Source organism: Humulus lupulus, chromosome 9 (assembly GCF_963169125.1).
Source record: "Humulus lupulus chromosome 9, drHumLupu1.1, whole genome shotgun sequence".
Lineage (NCBI taxonomy): Eukaryota > Viridiplantae > Streptophyta > Magnoliopsida > Rosales > Cannabaceae > Humulus > Humulus lupulus.
The window spans coordinates 175,828,603-175,854,853 of NC_084801.1; the positions used below are offsets into that span (position 1 = coordinate 175,828,603).

Consider the following 26,251-nt stretch of genomic DNA (forward strand, 5'->3'; position numbering starts at 1 on the left):
AATAATGACCTGATTGTAATAAGATTTGAAAATTTTATTTATTTTAATTTTTTTTTGACAACAGCGAAAATATTTAATCAGTACTTACTAATCTATTTTTTTTTTATACATTTTACATACTTGTTTGGTTAGTCCCTAATAAATTAATAAAAAAATAAAGCCAAATTTCGGTTGATATTAAATTAAACTCGAACCAACTTGAATTTGAAATCGATGTCTCGTACACAGAGTAACAAATTCTGGTTGGTATAAAAGTGTAAAAAATTCGGAGTAGATCATAAAAAATTCTGGTTGGTATACTAAATATAAATTATATTTATAACTAAATAGGGGTAACAACTACGTGTAGTTTAAGGAAATTTTACAATACACACATTATTTTTGGGTGTATTAGTACACACTTTATATTTTTGATATTTGGATAATTTTTGGTGCAATTTTATTGTGATTGTATACATTATATGTTGTGATTGTGTACATTATATTTTTTTTAGAGTATCTTGTACATTTTGACATTATAAATTATTTAAATTTTTTTAAAATTTGTAAGATCATCTAAATTCCTACAAATTATACACTCATTCAACAATTTATGCTGAAAATTATGCAAATACTGAAAATAGAAAAATTGTGCACCAATACATAAAAAAAAGAATTGCACTAGATAAGCACCCTATAGAATATACATAATATTTATACTAGCAATAAAAATGACTATTGGAATTACCATGATTTAATACTATTCTATTAAGTTAATTATTTTTGACAAAAAATCTAATTAGTTAATTAATTTCTTAAAAAAGTATTATTTGATTGAAAAACAAAATACACATATACAACCCCTCCAGAAAGGGGATATCTGCATTTTTTTTTACCTCGTTTTCTTAATAAACTATTTAATTTTGTTTCATTATCATAAATTTTCATACTTTATTTTAATTTTTCATATTTTATTTTCTCACTCTTCGTTGTTTCTCTTTCATAGAATCGCTGTCACACTCACTTTCCTGGCAAAAAAGCATAAGAAGAACAAGAAAATAAAAGGGTTCGCGTAAGCCTCGCGTTGGCACTTGGCATAACAAGGCAAAGCGGCGATCTTTCTCATATCGTCATTTATTCACAAAATAAAAGTAAAATAAAAAACCTTTTTTTTTTCTTTACAAATTTTATTTAAATCCCAATTCTCAACTGCTTCGTCCGTGTTCAACTCGCGTATAAACTCAACTTCTTCAAAAGCCAAGAATCATTTTTTTCACAGAGAAAGAGATTCAGATAAACCCCTTTTCTTCATTTTGTGTATATCGGCGGTTTGATTCTTCAAAGTAACGCGTTTTTCTATCTATACTCAAAGACCCTTTTCTTGGTTTGTTGCCTTTTTTGTTCTTTCAAAGCATCTCTTCGATTTCTTTGATCTTAATCGGTAAGTGGGCTTCGATCAGATCTCGTGATTGATTGATTTCGGTGGGTTTCTTTATCTTTTTCGATTCCTTTTTTTCGGTTGGGCAAAGGTAATAGTGAGAATTTGGTGATGAGCGATGTTGACCTTAGAAAGAGTTTGGTTATGAAGTAATATGGAAGTGGTGGTTACACTTAATACACGAAAAAGAAGAGGAAGAGGAAGATGTCGTTTTACATTGGTCGCGAGTCGTCAAAGGTTGGTCTTTTCTTCCCTTTGGTGGGGATTTGAATTTTTTTTATTGATAGGCTTAAAGATTTTATTTTTCTGCTCTTTGGTGTTTGTGATTGATTTGTGGATCTCTTCTTTTATTGATTTTCGTATTGGTCTGTGAAGCTATGGAAGAGAATTTGCGCAGAGACAACCACAGAGCTCAATCTTCTAGCCGAGAATTGGAAATATCTTCTAGGGGGACTTATTTGTCAGGTTCATATTTCATTTTTATCTCGAATACAGCTAACAAGATTTTTGCTTTCCTGAAAGTTTTGGTTGTAAGAAGCTGGAATCTTCTTGTCATTGTGAGATTTGTGTCAGAAAAAAATACTTGATTGGGATTGCCTTTGGAGCTGGTATAAACTGGGTTGATTTTGTTCAAGCTCTGGTTTGTGTTTGACAAGAGATTACATGACACGCAGGACTAGCAATCTTGCCATTTCATATGAAAATTGTGGGCATTTTGTCTAGAAATTTCTAAAGTAGGAATTGGTAAAGTGTTATAATCATGGTTTGTTACGTAGTAGTACTTTGAGTTTGAGAGAAGATCTATGCTTTTGGACAAAGATAAAGTTACTATCATGTCAAGTGAGTGGCCACGCGTTAATAATATTTTGTCCCAAACGAATGGCCTAGCACATTCTAGATGGTAGATTCTCTTGGTTGATTTACTTCTATCATTTTCCCACCTTCTCATCCATCTTTCAATGTGATGCCACTAGTGTGATATTCAACTAGTCTTTAATCAGTTGATATTTGTTAGAAGTTTTATGATTATAATGTAAATACATTATTTTTAATACGTTGACATTTATTTTATTATGTTCTTCTTGCATTCTTCTGGTATTGCTAAATTAATTTGTTTGCCTTATATCTGAATCCATTTTTGTCCACAGTACATACATGGTCTGGCTGCCCGGGGAGTTCATTATATACATCGACCGGGGCCAACTCTTCAGGATGTGGGCTTCATACTTCTACCAGTACGTATCAATTGATTATATGTTTTTTGTTATCTTCTGTGTATTGATGTATGTGAGTGTCTCAACACTGTCAGTAGTTTCTGTTTGTAGTTTTTGATGGTATAAAGCCTTTACAGCAGAAAAATGTTCTCTTATTTTGAATTTTGGTGCATACAGGAGCTTGGGTTAGACAAAGCATATATCAGTGAGACGTTGTTCAGCTTTATCTTTATGTCCTTTTTCTTGGTAAGGTTTATTCTCTTCTTGTATTCAATGTTATTTTTGGTTTCAGTTTTGCTTTACATGCTATTGTTAACTTGTTTTCTCTTGTTGGGGAGACTTGTCAAAGTATTCTTAGGCGTGCTGTTAAGTTGATATTGATTATTGAGTCTGCAGCTGCCTGTCTTCAATCTAGATTTCAGTGTGCTTGATATGGCCTTAAATAAAATTTTATTGTCTAGTCATCTTGAATTGTAAATTAATTAGCAGGAATTCATCTATAAAAAACTTCCACATATGGAGGTCGGATGTTTTTAAAGTTTTCTTCTCTTTTTAAACGTTTACCAGCTAATGTTATGCTAGAGTCATCTCCATTCTCCTGTAAAGCATACACTTTAGCTAATTTTCTCTGATATTGTGCTTTGTGCTGTTGCAGTGGACTTTCCATCCTTTCATTTTCAAGAGCAAAAAGATCTACACAGTGCTAGTATGGTGCAGGGTTCTAGCTTTCTTAGTTGTAAGTGACGACTTTGGGAAATTTATTTAGTTTTCTTATAATTTTGATTGAAGACTTCCACCGAGATGATTCAAGTTAAAATTGGCACCATTGAGAAGTAGCATTTGTGGCATGATCTGAGAATGTGTTTCTAATACATTTTAAATACGTTGATCGAGTTTTTAGCTTCAGTTTAAATTATCATTGAACTCTGATACACCAAAAGTAATTTGAGGAAATTTATTTTCACTGAAGCTTATTTACATAATACTGTTATTGGAAAGTTTATCTGATGAAGCAGTTTAATTTTTACCAAAAGTCCTATGCATGCAACATCAGCTGTTGATGAATCAGTATGTAGTTTATATTGCCAGATCAATTCTCTAAAATTTTCTGATGGTTTCCGTACATTTCTGCAACAGGCTTCTCAAATTCTCCGAGTTCTCACATTCTATTCTACCCAGCTTCCTGGTCCAAATTACCATTGCCGAGAGGTATGTTGCGTTGGTTGTATACATTGAGGGGAATGAATTTGCTGGTTTTAGTTGCATGTTTATTTAACATTAGGTAACTCATTGTTGTGCTTTTCTCTTGTATTATAGGGGTCAAAGCTTGCCAGGCTGCCTCCCCCCAATAGTGCTCTTGAAGTCTTTTTGTTAAATTGTGAGTGACTCCCTTGTCTTAGTTTTTCGCAATTGTGGTTTGGTTTTAATATAATCTATGCTTACTTGTTTTTCCACTTGTGCCAGTTCCTCGAGGTGTTATATATGGCTGTGGTGATTTGATATTTTCATCTCACATGATCTTTACTCTGGTCTTTGTGCTCACCTATCAGAAATACGGAACTCGCAGGTAATATATTACTTAATACGCTTACTTGTTAAACAAAATGCTACATTTCTAGTTGGAGTCGTTTCTTAGTGCTCTTCGATTGCACTTTGTTGCAGGTGTATAAAGCAGCTCGCTTGGTTACTTGCTGTCATCCAGAGTTTATTGATCGTGGCCTCCCGCAAACATTATACAGTTGATGTTGTTGTTGCTTGGTATGAATATTATGATATCAGTGTACATTGTGAACAGATTTTGTTTCTCATTTAGCGAGAAGGGAAAGGAAAAACGAGTGAACTATTTTCGTTCTTTCTTTTGCTTCTCGAGTTTCTTATATTCAAATTAAACTTATTATTCTTTTCTTCTGCAGGTATACTGTTAACTTGGTGGTATTCTTTATTGACAAGAAGTTGCCAGGTGATATATTGTCTTTGGTTTTCTGTTTTGTTTGTGAGGGGTTTAATCATCATCGAGCCTTGCCTGACTCACCCGCGTTACTTGTTGACACAGAATTGCCTGATCGGAGTGGAGGTGCATCTCTTTTGCTGCCACTAACCGGCAAGGAAATTTTCGGAAGAACCAAAGAAGAGAACCACAAGCTCTTAAACGGGAACTCGGGGGACCCTGCTGATCGGGTATGTTGAATCTGAATCTTACTACAATTCTTATGAACAAATGCTGAACTCTCTCTCTCTCCGTTCTTCCTTCCGAACTGTTGTTTACCTTGCACATTTTGGTTGCTTGCAGAGGCAACGAACTCAAGTCAACGGGAAAATACTCGAAGATGGAAACACAGACCATGCTGATGGTGCCATGAACGGTGCTTAGATGAACCGGAAAGAGACCAATGTGGGAGCTTGTTAAAAAGTTCTAACGTGAATTTGAATTGTAGGGCTCCTATGTTGGAATGGAACACATGAATTGTATTGGTTACGATCACATTTTGATATCAGAATCAGCATGGACTATTTCCAATTGTTGCACAGCTTTTCTTTCCTTATTTTTTTCTTAACCCTTTTGGTAACATGGCATGAACTGTCTCGTTTTTGGTCTTTAGCCACTGAATCTAATCTAATTTACTAATAGTGCATTACATTATTACCTTTTTATTGGATTAATCAACTACTCCTTTTTTCGATACATTTAAATGCAAAACAATGCAATATTATTTAGTGGTAGTGTACCATTAACATAGTTTATCACGTAACTAGAAGAATATAATTTAATGGTACCACACCAAACATCTATATATATTATCATATTCAAACTTGGCATTGTAATGAGTGGTATTCAATGTACGTATGCATATAAATATATATGTTAAACTTTGACTAAAAGTAACGGTTATGGTGCATATGGCTGTTGACCAAAGTTTATATTATTTTTAATTGAGAAGATAATATGTATATATATCCTTTTTTAAATGAGAAAATATATTTGAAATAAATGATAATAATGATGAAGGTGCAACCCACGTGATATGATACAATAATATCGTGCCATGATATTTGTTCCTCCGGGGAAGGAATATGAGTCGGTCCATAATTGTACGTTCTTTCTTATATGTTTATTTAATTAAATAATAATAGAGTTTGGTCTTAAATTTCTCTGAACTGAGTTTGAAATAGCGACATGTCGTTTTATACATGAATAAATAAATCATGTGAGGTCAAAAGTGGATGGGGTACATAATCATTTTAGCATAATTAACATCTAACACCACTATATAGAGAAAAGGGACTACTATGATATATAGTATATAGAGTGTAGAGTATATATATATATTATTCATAAATACAAGCTAAATTCTTCCACATCAATCTCAATCATCACATCAAATGGGACAACACCATATCAATCTTTTATACCTTTTTTATATTATAAAATATCTGAAATTCCATTCTTATAGATTAGAAATGGGTTGTATCACAGCTAAGTTTGCTAGCATTCCCATGTGGCCTTATATGTTATATAAATGGATATGACACTGCATAGCAGAAAGAAACTAAGATCAATCTTATAAACTAAGATCCATATTATTGTTATAATTAGGGATCAATTCAACATCTTTTGAGTAGGGAAAAAGAATGGAGTGTGACCCACTTGTGGGTATGACCGAATCACCAATCTGGCGCAAATTAAGCTGTAAAGTTGGTCAATAAAAGAAAATTGGAGAAAATGTCACATGCATAGGGCTATATAAGGTTTGGATAAGGACAAAATCTGGTTGGGTTTTTTTTACAGCTATATTCTCTACTTTTTATACTTTGTAATACTTAGGTTACGAAAGTTAATTTTGTATCAGTTAAGTCTTCAATTTTTTCAAATTATATCATTTAGGTCCTTAAATGTTAATTTTATTTAATTTTTCTTTCAAAATACATAAATAAAATAAAAAAATAGTGAATCAATCTTAAAAAAAATTGAACCATTTAATTTATAATAATACCAAACATGACATTAAAAAAATATATATTTTCATGACATTAAAAATATTTAATATTTTTATAAATTAAATTAAATTATTACCTATAAATTTTTTATATTAATAACTGAACTATCACGAGATTATCAATATTTATAATAAATATATTTATTTTTTATTTTGTAAATTTTTTCTATAATGCAACTTATAACTAATCATATATATATATATACACATAAATAATTTTATATACACTATTATAAAGTTTTAAATAGATTATATGAAATAAAAAGCATAAAGATAATAAAAATTGATAATATCAAGATAATCGAGATAACATACTTATTAATATTAATTATAAAACAATGACGTAGATAAGAGTATTTTTTTTAATAAAACATTCATTTAATTTATAAAAATATTAAATATTTTTAAAAATGCTATGAAATTATTTTTTTCTCATGTCATGTTTGTTATTGTCATAAATTAAATGTCAAAATATTTTAAGAATAATTCACCACTTATTTTTTTTTTTTACGTAATTTCAAAGAAAAAATAAACAAAAATAGTATTTAGGTATCTAAATAGTACGATTTGAAAATGTTAAAGACCTAACTGATACAAAATCAACTTTTAAAACATAAGTATTACAAAGTGTAAAGAAAAAGACCACATCTGAAAATAACCCAATATCATTACATATTATAGACTAGTTTCTACGTATTTAGAGTAGTTCAACTCGGAATATATTTCATTATTATTGTGCCAAAAATGCACCAAAAACACTCCAACCACTGTTGTTGCGTAAAATATGCTGAAGTGTGCCCTTTGTAAAGCAAGGCATTTGTTGTGTAAAATATGAACTAAGCTTGCAAGTGTACAACTCGAACGACTAATAAAGTGGTAAAAAATCGATATTGTCCTACATGGATTAGAATCCAAAAAATAAATTAACTATAATAAATATAAAAACCTAATTTTATCTAAAAACACAATTGAGAAAAGATAATTTGAAATAAAATCGACAAATATTAAACAATTTAAAAAAAAATTAAATAGAAAATCTCAAGATGATGACAATGTTAATCTCGATTTCACTCTTAAATAATTATAATTCTCTTCTTTAATGTGTCAAACCTAGATCAATATTCTAAAGAACCTAAAGCGTTGTTTATCTTTATAGTCTCTCCCTCGCATATTGTAACGCCTTGGATAGCCAACACTGTTACACTGAGTATTTTAAATAGTGTTAGACTCGCTAAACGAGTCATTTAGCTATAACTGTGCAACTAAATGTGATTAACAATTTAAGGTTAAAATTTTTGGTCAAAAGGTATAACCATTTCATTAAAATATTTGCGTTCATACATAGGATCCCAATATAACATTTAAAAAGGGTAATTACAATCTAAAAGTTACAACTAGCCGACCTAAGCGGCAAAATAGGGTTTGACCCAAGTTCATCTGAGAAACCCCGACCGTGGTGGTCGAGCAGCCACATATGTGCACGTCGCCACTGAAGCTCTCCAACTCACGGCTGATCCAGCTTCCCTTTCCCCTTACCTGCACCACATAGCACCCGTGAGCCAAGGCTCAGCAAGAAAACTTAAACATGCTCATAAGCAATCAATAATATATCATAGAATCATAATAAGCATGCCTAGCAGTAATAACCCTACTCATGCATGCATTCTACGCAGATAACTGACTAAATTGTCACACAGGGGGCTCACTGCACTAAGTAAATGACTAATAAGTCATACCGGGGGCCATGTGCCCTAGGATATGGGACTAATAAGTCACTCCGGGGCTCGTTTCCCTATCATCTGTATAACCAGCCTTGGAGCTAGCTCTGCGTACTTGGCACTATAATTTTCCACGACCATTGGATCGGAAAAGTGTATAATGCGCTCCTGATTAGGCCTAACCATATCGACCAGCGCTCAGCGCACTATTGTCGTCCTTGACTTGTAAGTCAAGCCTTTCTCAATAAGATAATGCAAACATACATACATTATATAACAATTATCCAGATACAGAGCATTCAACATGCTTAATCAAACAATCACAAGCATAATCATAATCATGCTTATTTATAGGGGCCCAAGCCTTAATCAAATCAATATTTAACAACCAGGTCAAGCCCTAATCACATACATCACGTATTGGGTGCAAATTTCTAACCTTTGGTCAAAGCACAAGTTAAATATGAACGACCCTCGAGCACAATCATTTCCTGAGCCCTAGCTGTATCCTAGTCATAATCATAATAAATGATATTCATCAATATCGAGTAAATAAAGACTTCCGAACTGAGTCCTAGACTCCGGGACCTCGAATTTTACTAAATCGGGAAGTAGAATCCTTCCCGAGCCCTTAGGTTAGAGTTCCCATCACTCAAAATCCTGCTTTGGTCATTTCTCCCTATGCGCGCTGCGGCGCCCCCTGATGGGTCGCGGCGCGCCTCAAGTCAGAGCCTCCCTCACCCTAAATTTCTAGGGATGCGTGCCACAGCGTGCCTACGCTAATCAAAGAGACACTAGGCTTTGGGTTCACGCGGGTCGCGGTGCGACCCTACGAACTCAGGTTTCCAAGCTTTTCCTCAAGTCAATTTCCTCCAAAAATCCTTCCCAAACAATCTCAATGCCATAATTCAATCCCACAAACATCATCAACACATTAACACCATCAAAACCCAACCCTAAACTCAATCAAAACCCCACCAAAAAGTCAAAATCAATACCTTGACCCTCAAAGCTCAAGAGCACCCAAAACCAATGAAAAATCAATGAGTTTAGAGGAAGGAGATCAATACCTTAACTGGAATTCCACCTCATACCTGTAGATAATCAGTTCTAGCCTCAAGCCTTCAATCTTCCAAGCCTTAAACTCCACTAATTTTCCTCAAAAATCCAAGCCAACATAGAGAGGAGAGAAAACGTAGTGGAGAGAGAGAGAGAGAGAGAGAGAGCTGAGATTGTTTCAATGTGTTTCTTGGTTCTACTAGGTTCTAAGGTTCTTGAGTATGACCCTCCTCTAGGCAAGCAAATGTCTAAAATACCCCTTGCCCACTAACTTACTTATCACATGCCCCAAGGGCAAAATGGCTTTTGCTATTTTTTCCCCGTTAATCATAATTAACGTCTCATAATTCCTGTTGCCTCCAATATCCTCAAATAATCATTAAATAGTTTCCCACTACCCGACAAATCCTGGTAATGTACTAAATTACCAAAATACTCACAGGCTCACCCCGAGTCGGGTATTTAAACCCGTTATGACTAAACTGATAACTTGCTCCCTAAGATCGCCTCGTGCCGAATAATCCAAATATATCCAAATAATAATGTGGTCTCAATTATATAACACATATATACTCAAATATGCCATTAATAGGCCAAAATCACAAAAATGCCCTTCTAATAAGAAATAGACCCACATGCATGCAAATATAGTCATATTATAATATAACCCACATAATTCATATAATCATGCATATCATCACATAATAATGCAATTAATCATTTATTGTCTTCCTAACCCCCTAATCAAGGCACTAAGCCTTATTAGGGAATTTGAGGATGTTACACATACTACATAAAAAATGTGTAGATAATATCAAGCCTATATCTTTATGTAATAACTATTTACTTCTAATTTCATTAAGATCTACTCTAGAAATAATTTTTGAATTCCACCTCCCAATGTCGCTACTCAAATTTTTTTGATTATCTAAATAATATTTCTCTCTTGATTTCACACTATCTTAAGTTGTTTTTACTCACTTTCGAATTGTTTAAACATTTTCCTCTCAAGTACTAATTCTCACCATCTGAATTTGCCCAAATTACGATTTTATAAAGCATAACAATACATGAATCATAAGTATTGCAGCCTTGAATCAAAGTAAAACACAAAGAGAATAAAAATCTAAAGTTAAATGCACATTAATTCATAGAAATAAAATCATAAAGAGATCCATCGAAACCCTAACAAATAAGAGCAATAACCACTTACCATGTGGCTTACAAAAAAAAGTATTATCAAAATCGGGAAAAATAAAAAAAATAAAGAAGAAAGCAAATAATAATCAAAACTCCTTTAATTTTCTCTCTAAATTCTCTCCAATGTGTTTTTGCTCCTTCGAAATTGCATTGCACTTCCTTTATCTTCTAGAAGTCTACTAGTCTACTCCCATTTGAATTCAAGTAAAAAAAAAAACGCGTGAAAAGTATTTGATTCCACAAAATATGGGCATGTGGCGATGAGTCGCCAAGTAGCAGGCTATACACATCGTCGTCTAATGAGCGACATATCACCACTGACACTGACTTGAACTTCCAAAACGACCCAAAAAGTGGTAAATTCCTGCACATTTAGAGGAGAAAAACAACAAATCCAACTAGAAACTTGAGAAAACTTTCCAAAATAAGATTACTTAGCAATGAATAAAAGCATGAAATGCAAATTCATCTACTGCATTCTCTACCCATATATGCAATGCATTATATATGGTGGGGTATTGTAGTGACAATATATTTACTATAATATTATATAAATATTAATTTATATATTGTAATCTATTTAATTATAAGAAATATACCTATTCAGTACCGTATGTTTCATTGAAATATAATTTTGGTATTGTCGAATACGAAAAATTCCTATCGAGTACCAAGTATTTATAAAATAAGTAACAAATGGTACATTTTGCATGATTTTGGTCAATAAGTTTTTGTTGACGCCACTTTTCGTCAACTTAAATCACAGAGCAATTAAACAATATAAACTACGGTGCGAACGAATAGTAAAGAGGAACAAGAAGGTTTTTACGTGGTTCAACAGTTAAATCTGTCTAATCCACGAGTCTGTGTTATTAAGACTTAGAGTTTTTTGGAAATTCTTCAAGGATGAATTACCCAGAGCTTTCCCTCAAGATCCCAGATTATCGATCCCTTACAAATGATCATTCCTTCTCTATTTATAGGGAAGGTTACAGAGTCCGTTCCCACATATTTCGGGAAGATATTCTGTATGTCAATTTAAAATAATGACATTAAATGCTATATCTTTTATATACAAGGAAACGTCCCCTGAAGACTCGGGAATGAATAACAAACTAAATAATATCCCCTTAATGTTGGGATTTTACAACAATAAATATGTTCACACATACACAACGAGTTATCTTAGGTGACTCATTGAATCTTCGAGGTCAGTAATCAGTATCGTGACTGTCAAGACTTACGAACTCGTTACGAACTTGCCATCTTACTCCGAGATCTGCTCGAAGCAGATGAATATTATCGAGGCTATCACACTCGAGCTTGCACTTCTCAAGCTCGGGCTTTCTCAATTCGAAGGCACTCGATAACGGATATATCCCAATGTCATGCCATTTTGAGCCTAAAAAGAATCACGAGGTTACGTCTTCGAGATTGCCATTTTACTTCGGAGATTTTACAATTGGACCATGCGATGTGTTTCATATATTTCGAGCTCATACTTGATGAATCCAATTTTCGAAGTCATATTCTCTGGTCTCGAAATCTGGGTGTAACAGTTTTCCCTCTCAAAAGTATTAGTTCGAATCCTATGAGAAGGAAACTTTTGAACTACTCCCATTAGGAACCGTACCATCAAATATACTCGAGTGTGGACACGCGTCGGTTGGGTATTAGCTAACCAAAGTACTTGAGTGCCTTGAAACTCTGCCCACGTTCGTTCGCCTGCTAACTTTATGGTACTATCATTTCATTTGTCCATGGCCGTCAGATCTGATACGGAGTTTGGCCAATGGCCCAGATTAGTTCGACTTTTAACATCCTGGGGGTCTATAAATACATCCCCACTCGTCTTCCCCATTTTTCTTTTACGTTAAATATCTTAGAGAGAAAAAACCAGACACTTCTTTGCCCAGTTCTTGCATGTTCTCCAAGCCAAGAAGACAAAGCAACGTTGGCATCTTTGATTCTGTGAGATCGTATTTGCAGCCACTTATACAATCATCAATTTCTCTGTTTCCGCCGATCATATTGTGTAAGTTTTCTGTTCATGGCTTCGTATGTCAGACTCTTGCTGTCTCGGCTCAACTTAACTATAAGTTGAACAATGAGGTCCACTCGAGCATGTCTTTCGCTCAGGAGTCGAAGGATCTCCAACTAAAGCTTAGTGACGAGCTTAGGGCCACAAAGGCAAAGATGGAGGCCTAAGCTGAACAACTAAAGGCCAAGACAGCCGAGCTCGAGGAGCTGAATGCGCGGCTTGTGGAGCTTGAGAAGGTGAATGCCCGGGTTGCGAATCTTGAGAAGATCAATTCCAAGCTTGAGGAAGAGAAGGCCGCCACTTTCGAGATCATGGAGGGTGAAAAAGCTCGCCTCCTTGCAGAGTTTAAGGAGAAGAAGGATCGAGCGGTCGACCTGACCATGTATAGAATCTGGGCCAATAATGTCGACCTCGACCCCAGCTTCTTAGGCTCTTTTGAGGCAGAACTTGTGGCTAAATGGCAGGCTTGGCTTGATGAGGAGGAGGCTGCTCGGGATGAGGCAGAGAGAGCCAAGGAGGATGCTGAGAAGGCCAAGAAAGATGTTGAGAAGGCCAAGGAAAATGCTCCTTCTTCCTAGATCTTGCTTCGGGGCTGCGTCCCTCTAAATACCTTGTAATAGTTTTTGTGTTTGGTTTTTTGTTTTTTATGCCCCTGGGGATAAGACAATGTTACAGCTTGTGAAAGAGCTGCCGTTTTATGAGCTATTTTTGAGCTCATACTAATGATATTTGTGATACCATTTTTGGCTTTGATTTATTATACTTGCTTTACATTTCTTATGTCGAAATATTTTACGCATTTTATATTAAAGTGTCTTATATGTCTATTTATTCATACAAACATACGGTGGATTTAAGCCCGAGGTTCAATGCATTCATGCACAGTTTGCTCGAAATATCCGCATCCGATCTCGTTATTTTGTCAAGGTCAGAGATTACTTTTACCATGCACCTGAAGGTACTTATATGGCGCGTAACGCTAGTGGTTTAGTTATATCTTACTTTTTTAGTTACTTTTCCTCGTCCTCGGGTAGCTCCCTGAGGTTATGAGGTCGAAACTATCGTTTTGCAAGATACTCCAGCTTACTGCCTCGATCTTGACTTAACGCGAAGTGGGTTTACGTTCCAACTTACTGTCGATTAGTTTTAGCTGGTTTGTTCCAAACCTATTAAGATCATGTTTGGTTTGTAGTCCATACACTTATGTTTTTGATCTGGTTCACATATTTGGTTACATCCAAACACTTTTACCTTTTGATAATTTCGTTATGTCCAGACTCACTTAGCTCGCGTGTTTGGTTATATCCAAACACTTTTATGTTTTTGATAGTTTGGTTATGTCCAAACTATCTTAGCTCGCGCATTTGGCTATGTCCAAACACTTATATGTTTTTGATAGTTTGGTTATGTCCAAACTATCTTATCTCGCGCATTTGGTTATGTCCAAACACTTATATGGTTTTCGTATATGCACTACAAGAAAAAATGCTTTTAATAAGACCAAAAATGTGTTATCAAAACATACCATAACACTTTTTGACGTGTTAAGACCGACTATGTTATCGTAGGTCAGGGTACTTTACATAACACTTTATCATTGTTATACAGATGTGTTATTATACTGTCAACGATAACACACTTTCTGTGTTATTTTAATAAATAGATAACTGTTTAATTATATTCTTTATAGTCGATTATATAACACATTTCAATACTTATAAATTTGTGTTATACTACACTTTAGTATAACACATTTTTTGTGTTATATAATGAAGTTTGCATAACAAAATTCTTTACTTATAAAAAGTGTTATTGTAATAGATATTATAACACATTATAACACAAATGAACTTGATTTTCAAATAACAAAAAGTAAAAACATTCAACATTGTATTAACAATACACAAATTAGTTTAAAACATTCAACACTGTCATCAACAACAAAATGTTCTTTAAGTATTCAAGTAGTCTTAAATATTCAACATATTGAAAAATTACTACTTTCAGCACAAAATATTCTACAACTGCCCAACACAAAGCCTTCAAAATTAAGTATCATTTTCTATTTCGCTTGTCACATCTGTAAAGTATCAAGATCCTGAAAAAGAAAATGATAAAAAAAATTACTATAAATATTTCAGCAATAATTTCCTAGCACACACACATACAACCCATAACAAAACAAAAACAAAAAAGATTATTGCACTTTTCAAACAGCCAGAATGACCATTTGAATGGAGCCTTCTCGTTTCCAATTCCTTTGAAACCCATTTCTATGATTTAGTGTTCCTTCAAATTTCAAGAATTCTATACTACAATTAGTATAGATATTTACTCTTTGAAAAATAAGCAAATTTTTTTTTGATAGTACAAATTGCCACAAAGCCCACAAGAATTTGTAAGAATATCAATTATCTGAAATCATGTGTGCATGTATATGTGTGAGAGAGAAAGAGAGGAAGGAAACGATAGAGAAGTTAAACAAAATTTATATATGTACCATACTAATCCAACCATAACAGTAATAAAATTGTTGAGATTAGTTTTTGGGACCTAGCAACAATAAAAAAAGAGAGATAATAGTGATAAATACTGAAAACAAAAATCATTAACATGCTACTGTACAGATTGAAGGCACCAAAATCACCCTTCATGAGTCAAAGTTTGCCATAATCTATACAAGAGATTGTGAAATAAAGAATTTGATTGTAGAGTGCATAACAATAAATCAACAGACCTCGTGAACTACTATAAACTACTATAGAATCACAGAAGAATACAATATTTTGATCCTAAATTATTATAAATTCACTCTTTATCAACATAACTCAACAAAAATTAAAATTTAAGCATGTCATGTTGTTGAAAACATTTTCTCCAATATAAAATATCATCCAACAATGCCTACATGAATGCAAGCATCATCTTAAGTCCAGCCATTCAGAAAGGAAAGTAGATATAGCATGGTGTTGTGTCTATCAAGAAATCAAAATGATCTATTTTTATTGCTTAAACCAATTAAAGTTCCAACTGCAGCTTTTAAAGCAAAAATAAACAAGAAGTTAACTTTCGATGACACGCATTATATGCAAGTACCAAAAGACTTTGGAGGAAAACAGGATATCAAACCTTATGATCTGTCATTGTGGCAAATGGCATACCAGTGACGATTACACCAAAAGAATCTTAAGGGTACTTCAATTCAAAGAAGTTAGACCATAGATCATCAAACCAAAGGAAAGAAAAAATTACCATGTGGCTGAAAATAAAGGAGATTAAGGGATCATTAAGGAATGGACACAAATATATAGCACAACTAATTGAACTAAATAAAGAAAAAGAGCAAAAATTCTCAAACAAATTGATCTCAGTAAACACTGGTATATATATGACAAATGTCAACCATATGCGGAGTGATTCATCTTAAACAGTGGTTGAAAGCAAACAACTTCAAATTAAGAGAGAAATTCCTATATTCATGAGTCTTCTTTCTTGTAAATATCTAAAAAAAAATCAACAAATGTTATACGAAATCGTCAATTATAGCTGTATTAATGAAGCGAGATAACCCCATATATGAGAGATAAAATTATGGGATTGACATTATCCTAGCAATCAGGCCTATATATCTATATCATCAATTGACCACCAATGAAATTAAGAGTGCCTTATCTTGAAAATCATAGATTTTGGTGTAGCTTTTCAAATTTTGGAGTTAGGTTCTATAAATAACTTTGGTTACAGTTAATTGTACTTTTTACATGAATAATAAACTATTGTATTTAGACAGTTAAATGCACACGAAAAAAGGACATAATGATTGAAATTGTGTACTCAAAGCTTTCCCGTTACCTAACACTGTCTTGCATAAACCTTCAAAGACACTGATTATAAATAGTTCTCTAGCATATGAAATTGGTTGAAAACTCTACACCTAAAGATGCTGACTTCTAGCCTTCTAGTACCCATTTAGCAAGCCAAATTGTATTATTTAAACTCATTGGTAGAAGAAAGAATATCATAGCAAATACTATTTAACCTTAAATAGATAATTATCAACTATATTAAGATGAAAGTATTAGAACTCAACCCTGCTTTATCAAGGTGAGCATTACATAACTATCATTGTTAGCTTTCTTTGTTTAATATAAAACTGCATTTTTAATTTTTTTTGCTCATTCTACTCTCATGGCTTCCTAAATAATCTGAATTAGAAATTTAGTACTATAGTTCTGAGAGATGGAAATTAAGAGCTAGAGAGACTAAAACCAAAATTCAGGAACAGGTTAAAACTGAGCAAAACTGGGGAATGCAATCTTCAATCTGAGAATCAAGTACACCTTGCCAATTTTTATTTTCTTACCATAAAATGTTATGATTCAATTGTTGAATTATATCCATATCAACTTTTGAAGTGGCATTAAATCACCAAAAACTAGAAAATAGCCTTAAAACCCCACTAATGTTTGAGACACCCAAAGGACTAAATCTAAACTTTTCCAGCCACATGTAAGTGGGACAAAAGAAATGTTTCTAAGCCAATGCAGCAACAATGTCTCAAAATGGGCCATTTCACATCTCTTAAATGTCTAATAATTTGTATTATGGGTAGCTCAAACAAGCTATTATTTATTACATGTTTTCAGCTGTCAAACCATGCCTTGTGTCAAACTCTCTTAAAAAGAGGTTTATAACTTTCCATTTTGTTTGGTGAGTGTTTAACGCCCAAACGTGACTTCCACTTAGCGATTGTCGTAGTATAGATCGGGCGGTAGATTCCACAAGGAGGCAAAGAAATAAAGTTAATCAATAAATAAATGTTAGAGATAAATAATGTGAGGAAAATAGAACAAGTGATATTTTTGTTGTTGTTTTGGAGATTTAAAGATTAGAAATAAAGATAGAATAAAGCGTGATGTAACAATAGGTAACAAGTAGGAAGGATCAAGAGTCACCAATATGCATACTTATTTATTTGGATCTTTTATTCACAAAAGTTACACAAATGAGAAGTTCACATCCCAACTATTCATTTGGAAGATTTAACATTAAAACAAAAATATGTTTTACAAAAATGTATTTAAGTGATTATTATTCTTTACCGTGGAAAGATGAGATACATCTTATGAGAAATCTAAAAATGACATTATACCATTGGCAATAATGCAATAAAAGATTGGACATAAAACTTAACACAAATATTACTTTTACTATTTATAAAATACATAGAAAGAGCATGACTAATTCTATATAGATTTAACAAAAGTAAATATATATGAATGAGATGGAGAAAATGATAAAGATATTATCTATATTATTTTCACTAATTTGATAATACATAGAAAGTACATGACAAAATCTATATACTATTACTAAACATAAATATAGATAACAAGATGAATAAGTAGAGATGAAATAAAATAAATCACTAAAATATATAAACTTTAAGCACATGGTGAATCAAAAATACCAAACAAAGTCATAGTGCATATAGGATCATCCTAACCTTCCTAAGAATGTTAGCCTATTATGCTAGACATTCTCATGAAATTCTAGAGAGAAAATATGAGAATTGAGACTAAAATTTGGTAGAGTTTTGCTACCTGAAAATTACATACAAAATGTGAAATGAGAGTCCCTATTTATAGAGGGAGAAAATGACTAAAAAGAAATTAAACAACAATTTGAGGTTTACAAAATAAATCTGAAATATTAATAATAAAATATGATTTTGAAAAATCAAATCTTATTATAAATATTAACCTAGTTATTTTGGTGTAGGGACAAATTGCCCTTTTTCAAAAACACCAAAAAAGATGAGCTTTAAAGCTCAAAGTGGTAATTTGCAAAGCCCAAAGTGCACAAAACATGGGCCGAAAGGTGGTTGTGGCAAAGGAGGGTTTTGACCCACTCCCAGCCAATGGGAGCGCGCCACGTAGGCGCTGGCTGGGAGACTGGGCTTGCTGCATTTGCTGCTGAAGGAGGCTACCCTGGCTTTGGAAATGCTTGAGCCTGTTGGGCTTGCTGAAAGGAGGAGTTGGGCTACATCAGATGGGCCTGCGAATGGCTGTTGGGCTTTGAATGGTTGCTGGACAGCTGGGGAGGAACGTTGGAGCCTGCTGGACGCTAAGAGGTGCATGGATGAAGGAGGGCAAGCTGCTGGCTGGCGACGTAGCGGCTTCGGGTTGGCTGGCAGGCGGACGCGTGGCGAGCCTTGAGCGCGCCAAGTGGCGCTAGGGAGAGGGAAAAGGCTGAGCTTGCTGGGCCGAATTCTGGGCCTATTTTTGGGCTTCAAAAATTCCATTTTTCAATTGATTTTCAAATTCATCTCTTTATTTCTTCTTTCCTTTTATTTGTGCCAAAATGCAACTTTAATTCCTACAAAATAATAATAAATTAAATCATAATCAAATATTTTCATTTATAAAATAAATCATATTAATTCCATGAAAATATTAATTAAAACTTAATTTATTTTGACTATTAAAATCAATAAATGTGTATTTTTCACCACTAATCAGTGAAGGAAAACATTTTCATAATTGATTATAGTGGAAACGAGCTGTGTCATTTGATTGATTATAGTGGAAACCAGCTGTGTCATTTTCATTTCTACATGTTTGATTTTTCATATCTGTTTTAGTAACCATATTTATTGTGTTCTGAGTTTTGTGCTTAATCAGAAAGTGTGTGATCTTGAAGTGGTGCGTATGTATGCATCACAACAAGAATGAGAGGTTCTCTACTGTTTCAGGTCTGAAAACCCATGTAATCACAATATGTAATCACATAGATAAACCATTATATATATATTGAAAATATGCACTGGAAAACCTCATTTTATCTAGCCTTTTAGTCTTAAGTTTCTCATTCTAGTAACTTTTAATTGTAGTATTCTTTGTTATAGTACCAATATCAGTATTTATGAGAAATGGATTTGATTAGATACTGAGTTTGTGTTTCATTTTTCAGTGATTTTCTTCCATTAATGGTTTGACACTATTTTGGTTACATCATTAGTTATGTTTTGTGTGTTTTTATTTCAATAAGAATTGCTTCTACTTGGGTGTTATTTGAGTACTGGTTCAGTGGTTTCCTTTTTAGTTTATTTTAATCTTTTTGTTATGATATTTCTATCTTGGTACCAACATAGTAATTATCTATCCAGCATAATATTCAAGCTACAATCATAGTGAATTCTGTTAAGGAAATAATGGTGCAAACTCTGTACATACATTTTATTCATGATTATGATGTGTATCATGTTGAATTTTTTTTTAGAGTTGGAAGATCAGGCTCCAATTGATATGGCTTGATTGAAGACTTGGAATCATGGTGGCCAGGTTTGTTTGCTCTATTAAGTTAGTAACTATAGTCAAATGATAGTTATACGTTTAAACAATTTGTTCATGTTTTTAGTTTTATATGATCCATTTACTTAATTGAAATAGAAGGAAGATAAGAAATTGTAATTCTCTTTTTCTCTTTTCCTATCTATATGGGGTTTGTGCCTTGAAGCTTTTATTGCATTTTTGGTCCTATGGTTAATCAGCTTGCATAGAATATGAATAGTTTGCCTTTTTGGCTCTTTCAATTCTCTCAAAAGTTTTTGGAAATGGCAATCTTTGAGTTGTTCCTTCTCATTCTCTTTTAATTGATCAAAGATAGAAGGAATTTGATTTCTGTGTTCAATTAAATCGGGTACTTGACTTAGAAATTTTTGTACTAAATTATGGTAGCCAAATAATTTAGTTGCTAATTCTAAAATAATAAGACTAATTAATTCTACTACCAAAATTATTAGTAACTAATTTATTATATTAGCTACCAATTTTCTTTTGGTAGCAAAGAAAAAACATTTACCTACTAATTTTTTGGTAGCTAAAAATAAAGTTTCAATCATTTTATTTTGCAAAATTTTGCTACTAATGATTTCAAGCCATGCTAAGTCAAGCTAATTTCAAAGAAGGTGCAGGTTGTTTTATAAAATAAACAGGGCTTATAATCAAAGACCAAATATATAAATTTCAAGCCATGCTAAGTCAAGCTAATTTCAGCAGCCATGCTAAGTAAAAAAACTAGCAGAATTCTGAAAAAAATAAAAAAGTAAGAAATTAGATTGACAAAAGATTCAGATAAAAAAAGTGTTAAGGAACCTATCAATAAATTATGTTGGGAAATCTATCAATGAAAAGGGGCACGAAATTATTATATCAATATACCTAATTAAGGAGTATGTACTGCTACTTAAAAGAAACCATTATATAAATATACCGGCAACTTAAGAAAAATACCATTGACAAAAAGGAGTGTGTACTACTACTTTTACTCATCAAACTTAGAAAGATAGTGTTTAAGTGTACTAGTACTTTCTTATGCTTATCAACCTTCACACCTATTAAGTGAGTCTCAGATTTACTTTCATCAGAGCCACTATAGAAAAGGCCTACGCAGTAAACTGCTTAAATTACTAAGAAATAACCCCCTAACAATAGAAAACAATAACAATTTCAATGAAAGGTTCACAAAACTCTATACCACAGTCTGGTCACGTAAGCAATTGGCAACAAATGCAATTTTAATTGTTCAAAAATTAGCATGGTTCAACAATCAAAAGGCTAGCTACTTACTGTGGTATTCATAATTATACCTATAATCAGGTGTATCAATATAGTGTAAATCACTGCTCCATTGATAGTGAAATCAAAATAGACAAAGTGTTTGCTGAACAATAATATGCATAAATAAGCATGTCTAATCTATATGGAAAAAAAAGAATCAAATTATCTATGAAAGGTCTAATACCAAACACTACTACTCTCATGAGACCCTTTAAATTTTTAAGTGAGGTGCAAAAACTTAAATTTTAAATTACTATCACAGAGGAGGAGTGCTTTGATTAATTTGACTTAGAAAAATTAAGAGGTGTAAACCAACCTCATGAAAGCAATCTGGGGATTCATCTTTCCAAATGCAATTTTGACAAAATCATCTTCCTTGAAGGAAAATGTGGCATCAGGCTTTTCTTCTCCTTCCAATGTTCCTTAAATTTGACCAAAACACACAAAAATGAGCATCTTCTTTTTTCTTACTAAGAAGTTACTTCTCAAATAGTGATCAAAACAAAACTAATGGCAGATGAGATTATAAAAGGTTTACTTAACAAATTAAACTATATATATCATATGTTGTGTGGCCAAATAGTGAAACAAAAGCAAAACCTCCTCAACACAAGAGAAATTAAACAATTAAAAGGATTTTCTTAGAAAATATGAAACCAAGCAATTATACATTATGATATAACTTATTCCCAAATCCAAAAAAACAAATTAGTTAAAAAAGAAGAAAAAAGAACTAACCTTTGAAGACCTTCGCATTCTTTAGATCAATAGTATAACAGACCTCATCGATCCTAATTTTCTGTAAACCCAAATCCAGATTATAAAAAATTAGGTCACAAACCCAAATCAAAATTCCCCTTTTTTAGTTTATCAAAAAATAAAATAAAAATAAAAATAAAGATAAGACCTTGGGTGCGAGTTTGATCTGGTTAACGAGATTAAATTTATTGCAAAGCTGTTTACCCTCTTCGGTTTCGAAGTGATGCTTCATCAAATCAAACAAAGTCTATGCCTTGAACTGACTGGTCGCCATTTTCTTCACTCTCTTCGATCACAAATTGGGGAAGAAAGAGCCTGCAATTCCAGTGGAGAGAGTGCTCCTTTGGCGTGGTGTGCTCCAACAGCTCGTGCGATGGAGAGAGGGTAGAAAGACTCTGGGAGAGAGAGAGAGAGCGCGAGAGAAAGAACACTGAGAAACAAGTGTGAGAGAAAGAGGCAAAGGCATCATTAGGGATTGGGTTTTGAGAAAATAGGGCTAGGCAGAAACCGTGGGTTTCCCTCCATTTTAACATTACCCAGCAATTTTTTTTTGTTTCCCTCCCTTATAAGTTTATCGCTTTCTTAGTTACCTATTATAATACTTTTCCAATTAGCTTATAATTATGTATTATAGAAAGTGGTATTTGGTGTAGTGATGCTATTTCATTTTTTCAAGCTGATGGTTTATGTACCACTAATGTCCCCTTAATATCCTATGAGTGTGACCATAGGTTATTTAATTAAGAGAGATTACAAAAAATATAGCATATTAAAACGAAATCAAACTTTATTCGAATAATTTGTTAACTGGAATATAGTAAAGTTTAACAGGCATGGTTGCAAGTGACATCATTCCTACACTATTGATAGTAAGGTCATAGATGTTCGCCATTCCACGCTTGTGGTACCAAACTCCCATCCAATCTTGCCAACTTGTATACTCCGGGTCGGATAACTGATTCGATCTGATAAGGTCCTTCCCAATTAGGCCCGAGCACGCCAGCAGCTGGATCCCGTGTTGCCAAGAATACATGCCTCAACACCAAATCCCCCACACCAAATTTTCTATCTCGAACCCTTTTATTGAAATACTGGGTAGCTCGCTGTTGGTATGCAACATTTTTTAGCTGAGCTTCGTTCCTTCTTTCTTCAATCAGGTCCAGACTTACTTCAAGCTGGGATTGGTTCGAAGCTTGGTCATAAGTGAGGGCACAAATTGTGGGAATTTCGACCTCGATTGGCAACATAGCCTCGCAACCATATGCCAGAGAAAAGGGGGAATGTCCTATTGAAGTACGGGTCGTGGTTCGATATGCCCACATATCTTGGGGCAACTATTCGGGCCATTTCCCTTTAGCTTCTTCCAAATTTTTCTTCAGCAAATTCTTTAGGGTTTTATTCACAGCTTCGACCTGGCTATTCGCCTGGGGATGTGCCACAGAGGAGAAGCTCTTTATTATTCCATTTTTTTCGCAAAAGTTTGTAAACAGATCGTTGTCGAATTGAGTACCGTTATCGAACAAAATCTTCCTTGGCACCCCATATCGGCATATGATGTTCATTACCACGAAGTCCAAGACTTTCTTCGAGGTGATTGTTGCCAGAGGTTCGGCTTCGGTCCACTTCATGAAGTAATCTACGGCCACTACTGCGTACTTCACTCCGCCTTTGCCAGTTGGCAATGAGCCTATGAGTCGATTCCCCATATCGCAAATGGCCACGGGGAGGTCATCATAGTTAGCTCGGAGGGTGGAGCTCGAGGGATTGTTTCGAACCGTTGGCACTTGTCGCATCTCTTGACGTAATCGAACGAATCTGCCTTGATGGTAGGCCAAAAGTACCCCTAGCGTATGATTTTCTTGGACAAGCTATGCCCCCCAGTGTGGTCTCCGCAGAATCCTTCATGAATTTCTTCTATGATTTTCTTAGCCTCGGGTGGGGTCACACATCGGAGTAATGGCATGGGGATCTGATACATCAGTTTTCGAGCCTTGGTCCGTTCTTCTGGGAGAATGCCTGCCACAAGGTATTCAACTATTGAAGTCATCCAGGTTGGCTCGGAATTTATCATGAAAACATCTTTCTGTTCAGGCTCGATTATACTGGGTGTCATTAGATGTTCGATCAGCACAACATTCAACTCATCGACCTCGGTTGATGTAGCGAGCCTGGCTAAGGCATTTGTGTTCAAGTTTTGTTCTCGGGGGACCTGTTCTATCGCGTAGAACTTAAAATGCTCGAGTGCTGCTTTTGCCTTTTCTAAATCTGCAACCATTCTCGTCCCACGAACCTGATACTCCTCTAAAATTTGATTAACCACCAACTGGGAGTCACTGTAACAATGTATCGCTTTGGCCTTGAGTTCCTTGGCTATACGAAATCTTGCTAGTAGAGCTTCGTATTCAGCTTCATTATTCGACGCTTCGAAGTGAAATCTCAAAGCAGAGTGAAATCGAATTCCTGCTGGGGTGATTAGAATTACACCTGCCCCCGATCCATTTTCGTTGGAAGACCCATCAACATAAAGTTTCCACAGCTCGCGGGCTGGGGTTATAACTTCATCATTAGTCACTCCAGTGCATTCCGCTATGAAGTCTGCCAAGGCCTGTCCTCAGATGATAAGTGATCTCGAATTGTCCGAGTTCAACAACCCACTTTAGCAACCGACCCGAGGCTTCTGGCTTGGATAAGACTTGTCTTAGTGGTTGATCAGTCAATACATGGATGGGGTGCGCCTGGAAGTAAGGTCGGAGCTTTTGAGATGAGTGGATTAGGCTGAGAGCTAACTTCTCCATCAAGGGGTATCTCGATTCTTCCCCCAGCAACCTTTTGCTGATATAGTACACGGGCCTTTGCACTTTCTGTTCTTCTCGGACGAGTACAGCGCTGATGGCATGCTCGGTCGTAGCAAGGTATAGGTACAGAACTTCTCCCGTGATGGGTTTCGACAAGATAGGGGGTTCCGCGAGGTTCTTCTTGAGCTCCTGAAAAGCTAACTTGCATTCTTCTATCCACTCAAACTTCTTCCCCCCCGCAGAAAGTTGAAAAATGGAAGACAACAGTCTGTAGATTTCGAGATAAACCTACTCAGTGCTACCACCAATCAAACTTTGGACATCCTTATGCTTTCGAGGTTAGGGCATATCAATCAGAACCTGGATCTTGTCCGAATTTGCTTCTATTCCCCGGGCATTTACAATGAAGCCTAGGAATTTTCCCGAAGATACTCCGAAAGAGCACTTCTAAGGGTTGAGCTTCATGTTATACCTCCGTAACACGGCGAAGCATTCTTCGAGGTCATCCACATGGTTATTATTATGTTGAGATTTAACTAACATATCGTCAACATATACTTCCATGTTATTACCTATTTGTTCGGAGAACATCATGTTTACGAGTCGCTGGTAAGTGGCTCCAGCATTCTTGAGTCCGAATGGCATGACATTGTAGCAATACAGCCCTTTGTCCGTCACGAAACTCGTATGCTCTTGGTCAGGGGCATGCATGGCGATCTGGTTATATTCAGAATAGGCATCCATGAATGACATAAGCCCATGTCCCGCCGTGGCATCTACGAGCTGGTCGATCCGAGGTAAGGGGAAACACTCCTTAGGACAAGCCTTATTGAGGTCCAAGTAATCGATACAGGTCCGCCATGTCCCGTTAGGCTTCGGAACTAGCACCGGGTTGGGTACCCAATCGGGGTAGAAAGCATCCCGGATGAATTGGTTTGCTTTCAATCTATCGACTTCCCCTTTTAGGGTCTTCTTCCTGTTGTCATCCAGTAGTATTCGCTTTTGCTGATTTGGGGGGAAGCTTTTGTCAATATTCAAAGAGTGGCTCACAACATTCGGACTTATCCCTACCATGTCCAAATGCGACCATGCGAAAACATCCTGATTCTTTTTCAAAAAGCAAATTAATTGATATTTTGTCTCTTCGGGAAGGTTTTTTCCTACCTTTACTGTCTTCGAAGGGTCTGCTTCCTCGAGTCTGACCTCTTCGAGCTCTTCCAATGGTTCGAGGTCAGCTCTTTCCTCTATTCTTGGATCGATTTCTTCGTCTACTTTGACGATCATCCCATCCTTATTCTGAATTATGGTGAGCGTTTGTGCACTCGTCTGCTTCTTTCCTCTAATGGAAATGCTATAGAATTCCCTCCCTGCTAGCTGGTCTCCCTTCAGTATCCCGATGCCACTAGAAGTCGGGAACTTGATGGCCAAATGC

General features: G+C 34.8%; 2 protein-coding genes across 3 annotated transcripts; one reads left to right on the forward strand and one right to left on the reverse strand.

The window, feature by feature from the left end:
- Positions 1-1,058: 1,058 nt before the first annotated feature.
- LOC133801238 (phosphatidylinositol:ceramide inositolphosphotransferase 1-like) lies at positions 1,059-5,272 on the forward strand. Of its 2 annotated transcripts, XM_062239411.1 has the most exons (12): positions 1,059-1,654; positions 1,793-1,882; positions 2,566-2,652; positions 2,809-2,877; positions 3,287-3,367; positions 3,769-3,840; positions 3,949-4,009; positions 4,096-4,198; positions 4,294-4,389; positions 4,545-4,591; positions 4,685-4,809; positions 4,922-5,272. In XM_062239411.1, the coding sequence occupies exons 1-12, from the start codon at positions 1,622-1,624 to the stop codon at positions 5,000-5,002; spliced, it is 945 nt and encodes a 314-aa protein (XP_062095395.1). In that variant the 5' UTR covers positions 1,059-1,621; the 3' UTR covers positions 5,003-5,272. The 2 variants fall into 2 exon arrangements, with proteins under 2 accessions (XP_062095395.1, XP_062095396.1); XM_062239412.1 differs by lacking the exons at positions 1,059-1,654; positions 1,793-1,882 and adding an exon at positions 2,296-2,318.
- A 16,281-nt stretch (positions 5,273-21,553) lies between these two features.
- LOC133800345 (sterol carrier protein 2-like) lies at positions 21,554-25,893 on the reverse strand. Its single transcript, XM_062238303.1, has 4 exons — positions 25,720-25,893; positions 22,173-22,271; positions 22,004-22,064; positions 21,554-21,687 (listed from the first exon to the last, which is right to left on the reverse strand). Exons 1-4 carry the CDS (start codon positions 25,891-25,893, stop codon positions 21,563-21,565), a joined length of 459 nt encoding a protein of 152 aa, XP_062094287.1. The 3' UTR covers positions 21,554-21,562.
- Positions 25,894-26,251: the final 358 nt, after the last annotated feature.

What these genes read in the sequence shown, in the direction of transcription:
- LOC133801238 (XM_062239411.1), top strand. Translation starts at nt 1,622, where the DNA reads ATGTCGTTTTACATTGGTCGCGAGTCGTCAAAG. An exon ending in CAAATTACCATTGCCGAGAG is followed by an intron (nt 3,841 to 3,948) that starts GTATGTTGCGTT and finishes CTTGTATTATAG; the next exon opens with GGGTCAAAGCTTGCCAGGCT. An exon ending in TATTGACAAGAAGTTGCCAG is followed by an intron (nt 4,592 to 4,684) that starts GTGATATATTGT and finishes TTGTTGACACAG; the next exon opens with AATTGCCTGATCGGAGTGGA.
- LOC133800345 (XM_062238303.1), bottom strand. Translation starts at nt 25,893, where the DNA reads ATGGTAGGGATAAGTCCGAATGTTGTGAGCCACTCTTTGAATATTGAC. An exon ending in AGATCAAACTCGCACCCAAG is followed by an intron (nt 22,065 to 22,172) that starts GTCTTATCTTTA and finishes TTGGGTTTACAG; the next exon opens with AAAATTAGGATCGATGAGGT. An exon ending in GAATGCGAAGGTCTTCAAAG is followed by an intron (nt 21,688 to 22,003) that starts GTTAGTTCTTTT and finishes GTCAAATTTAAG; the next exon opens with GAACATTGGAAGGAGAAGAA.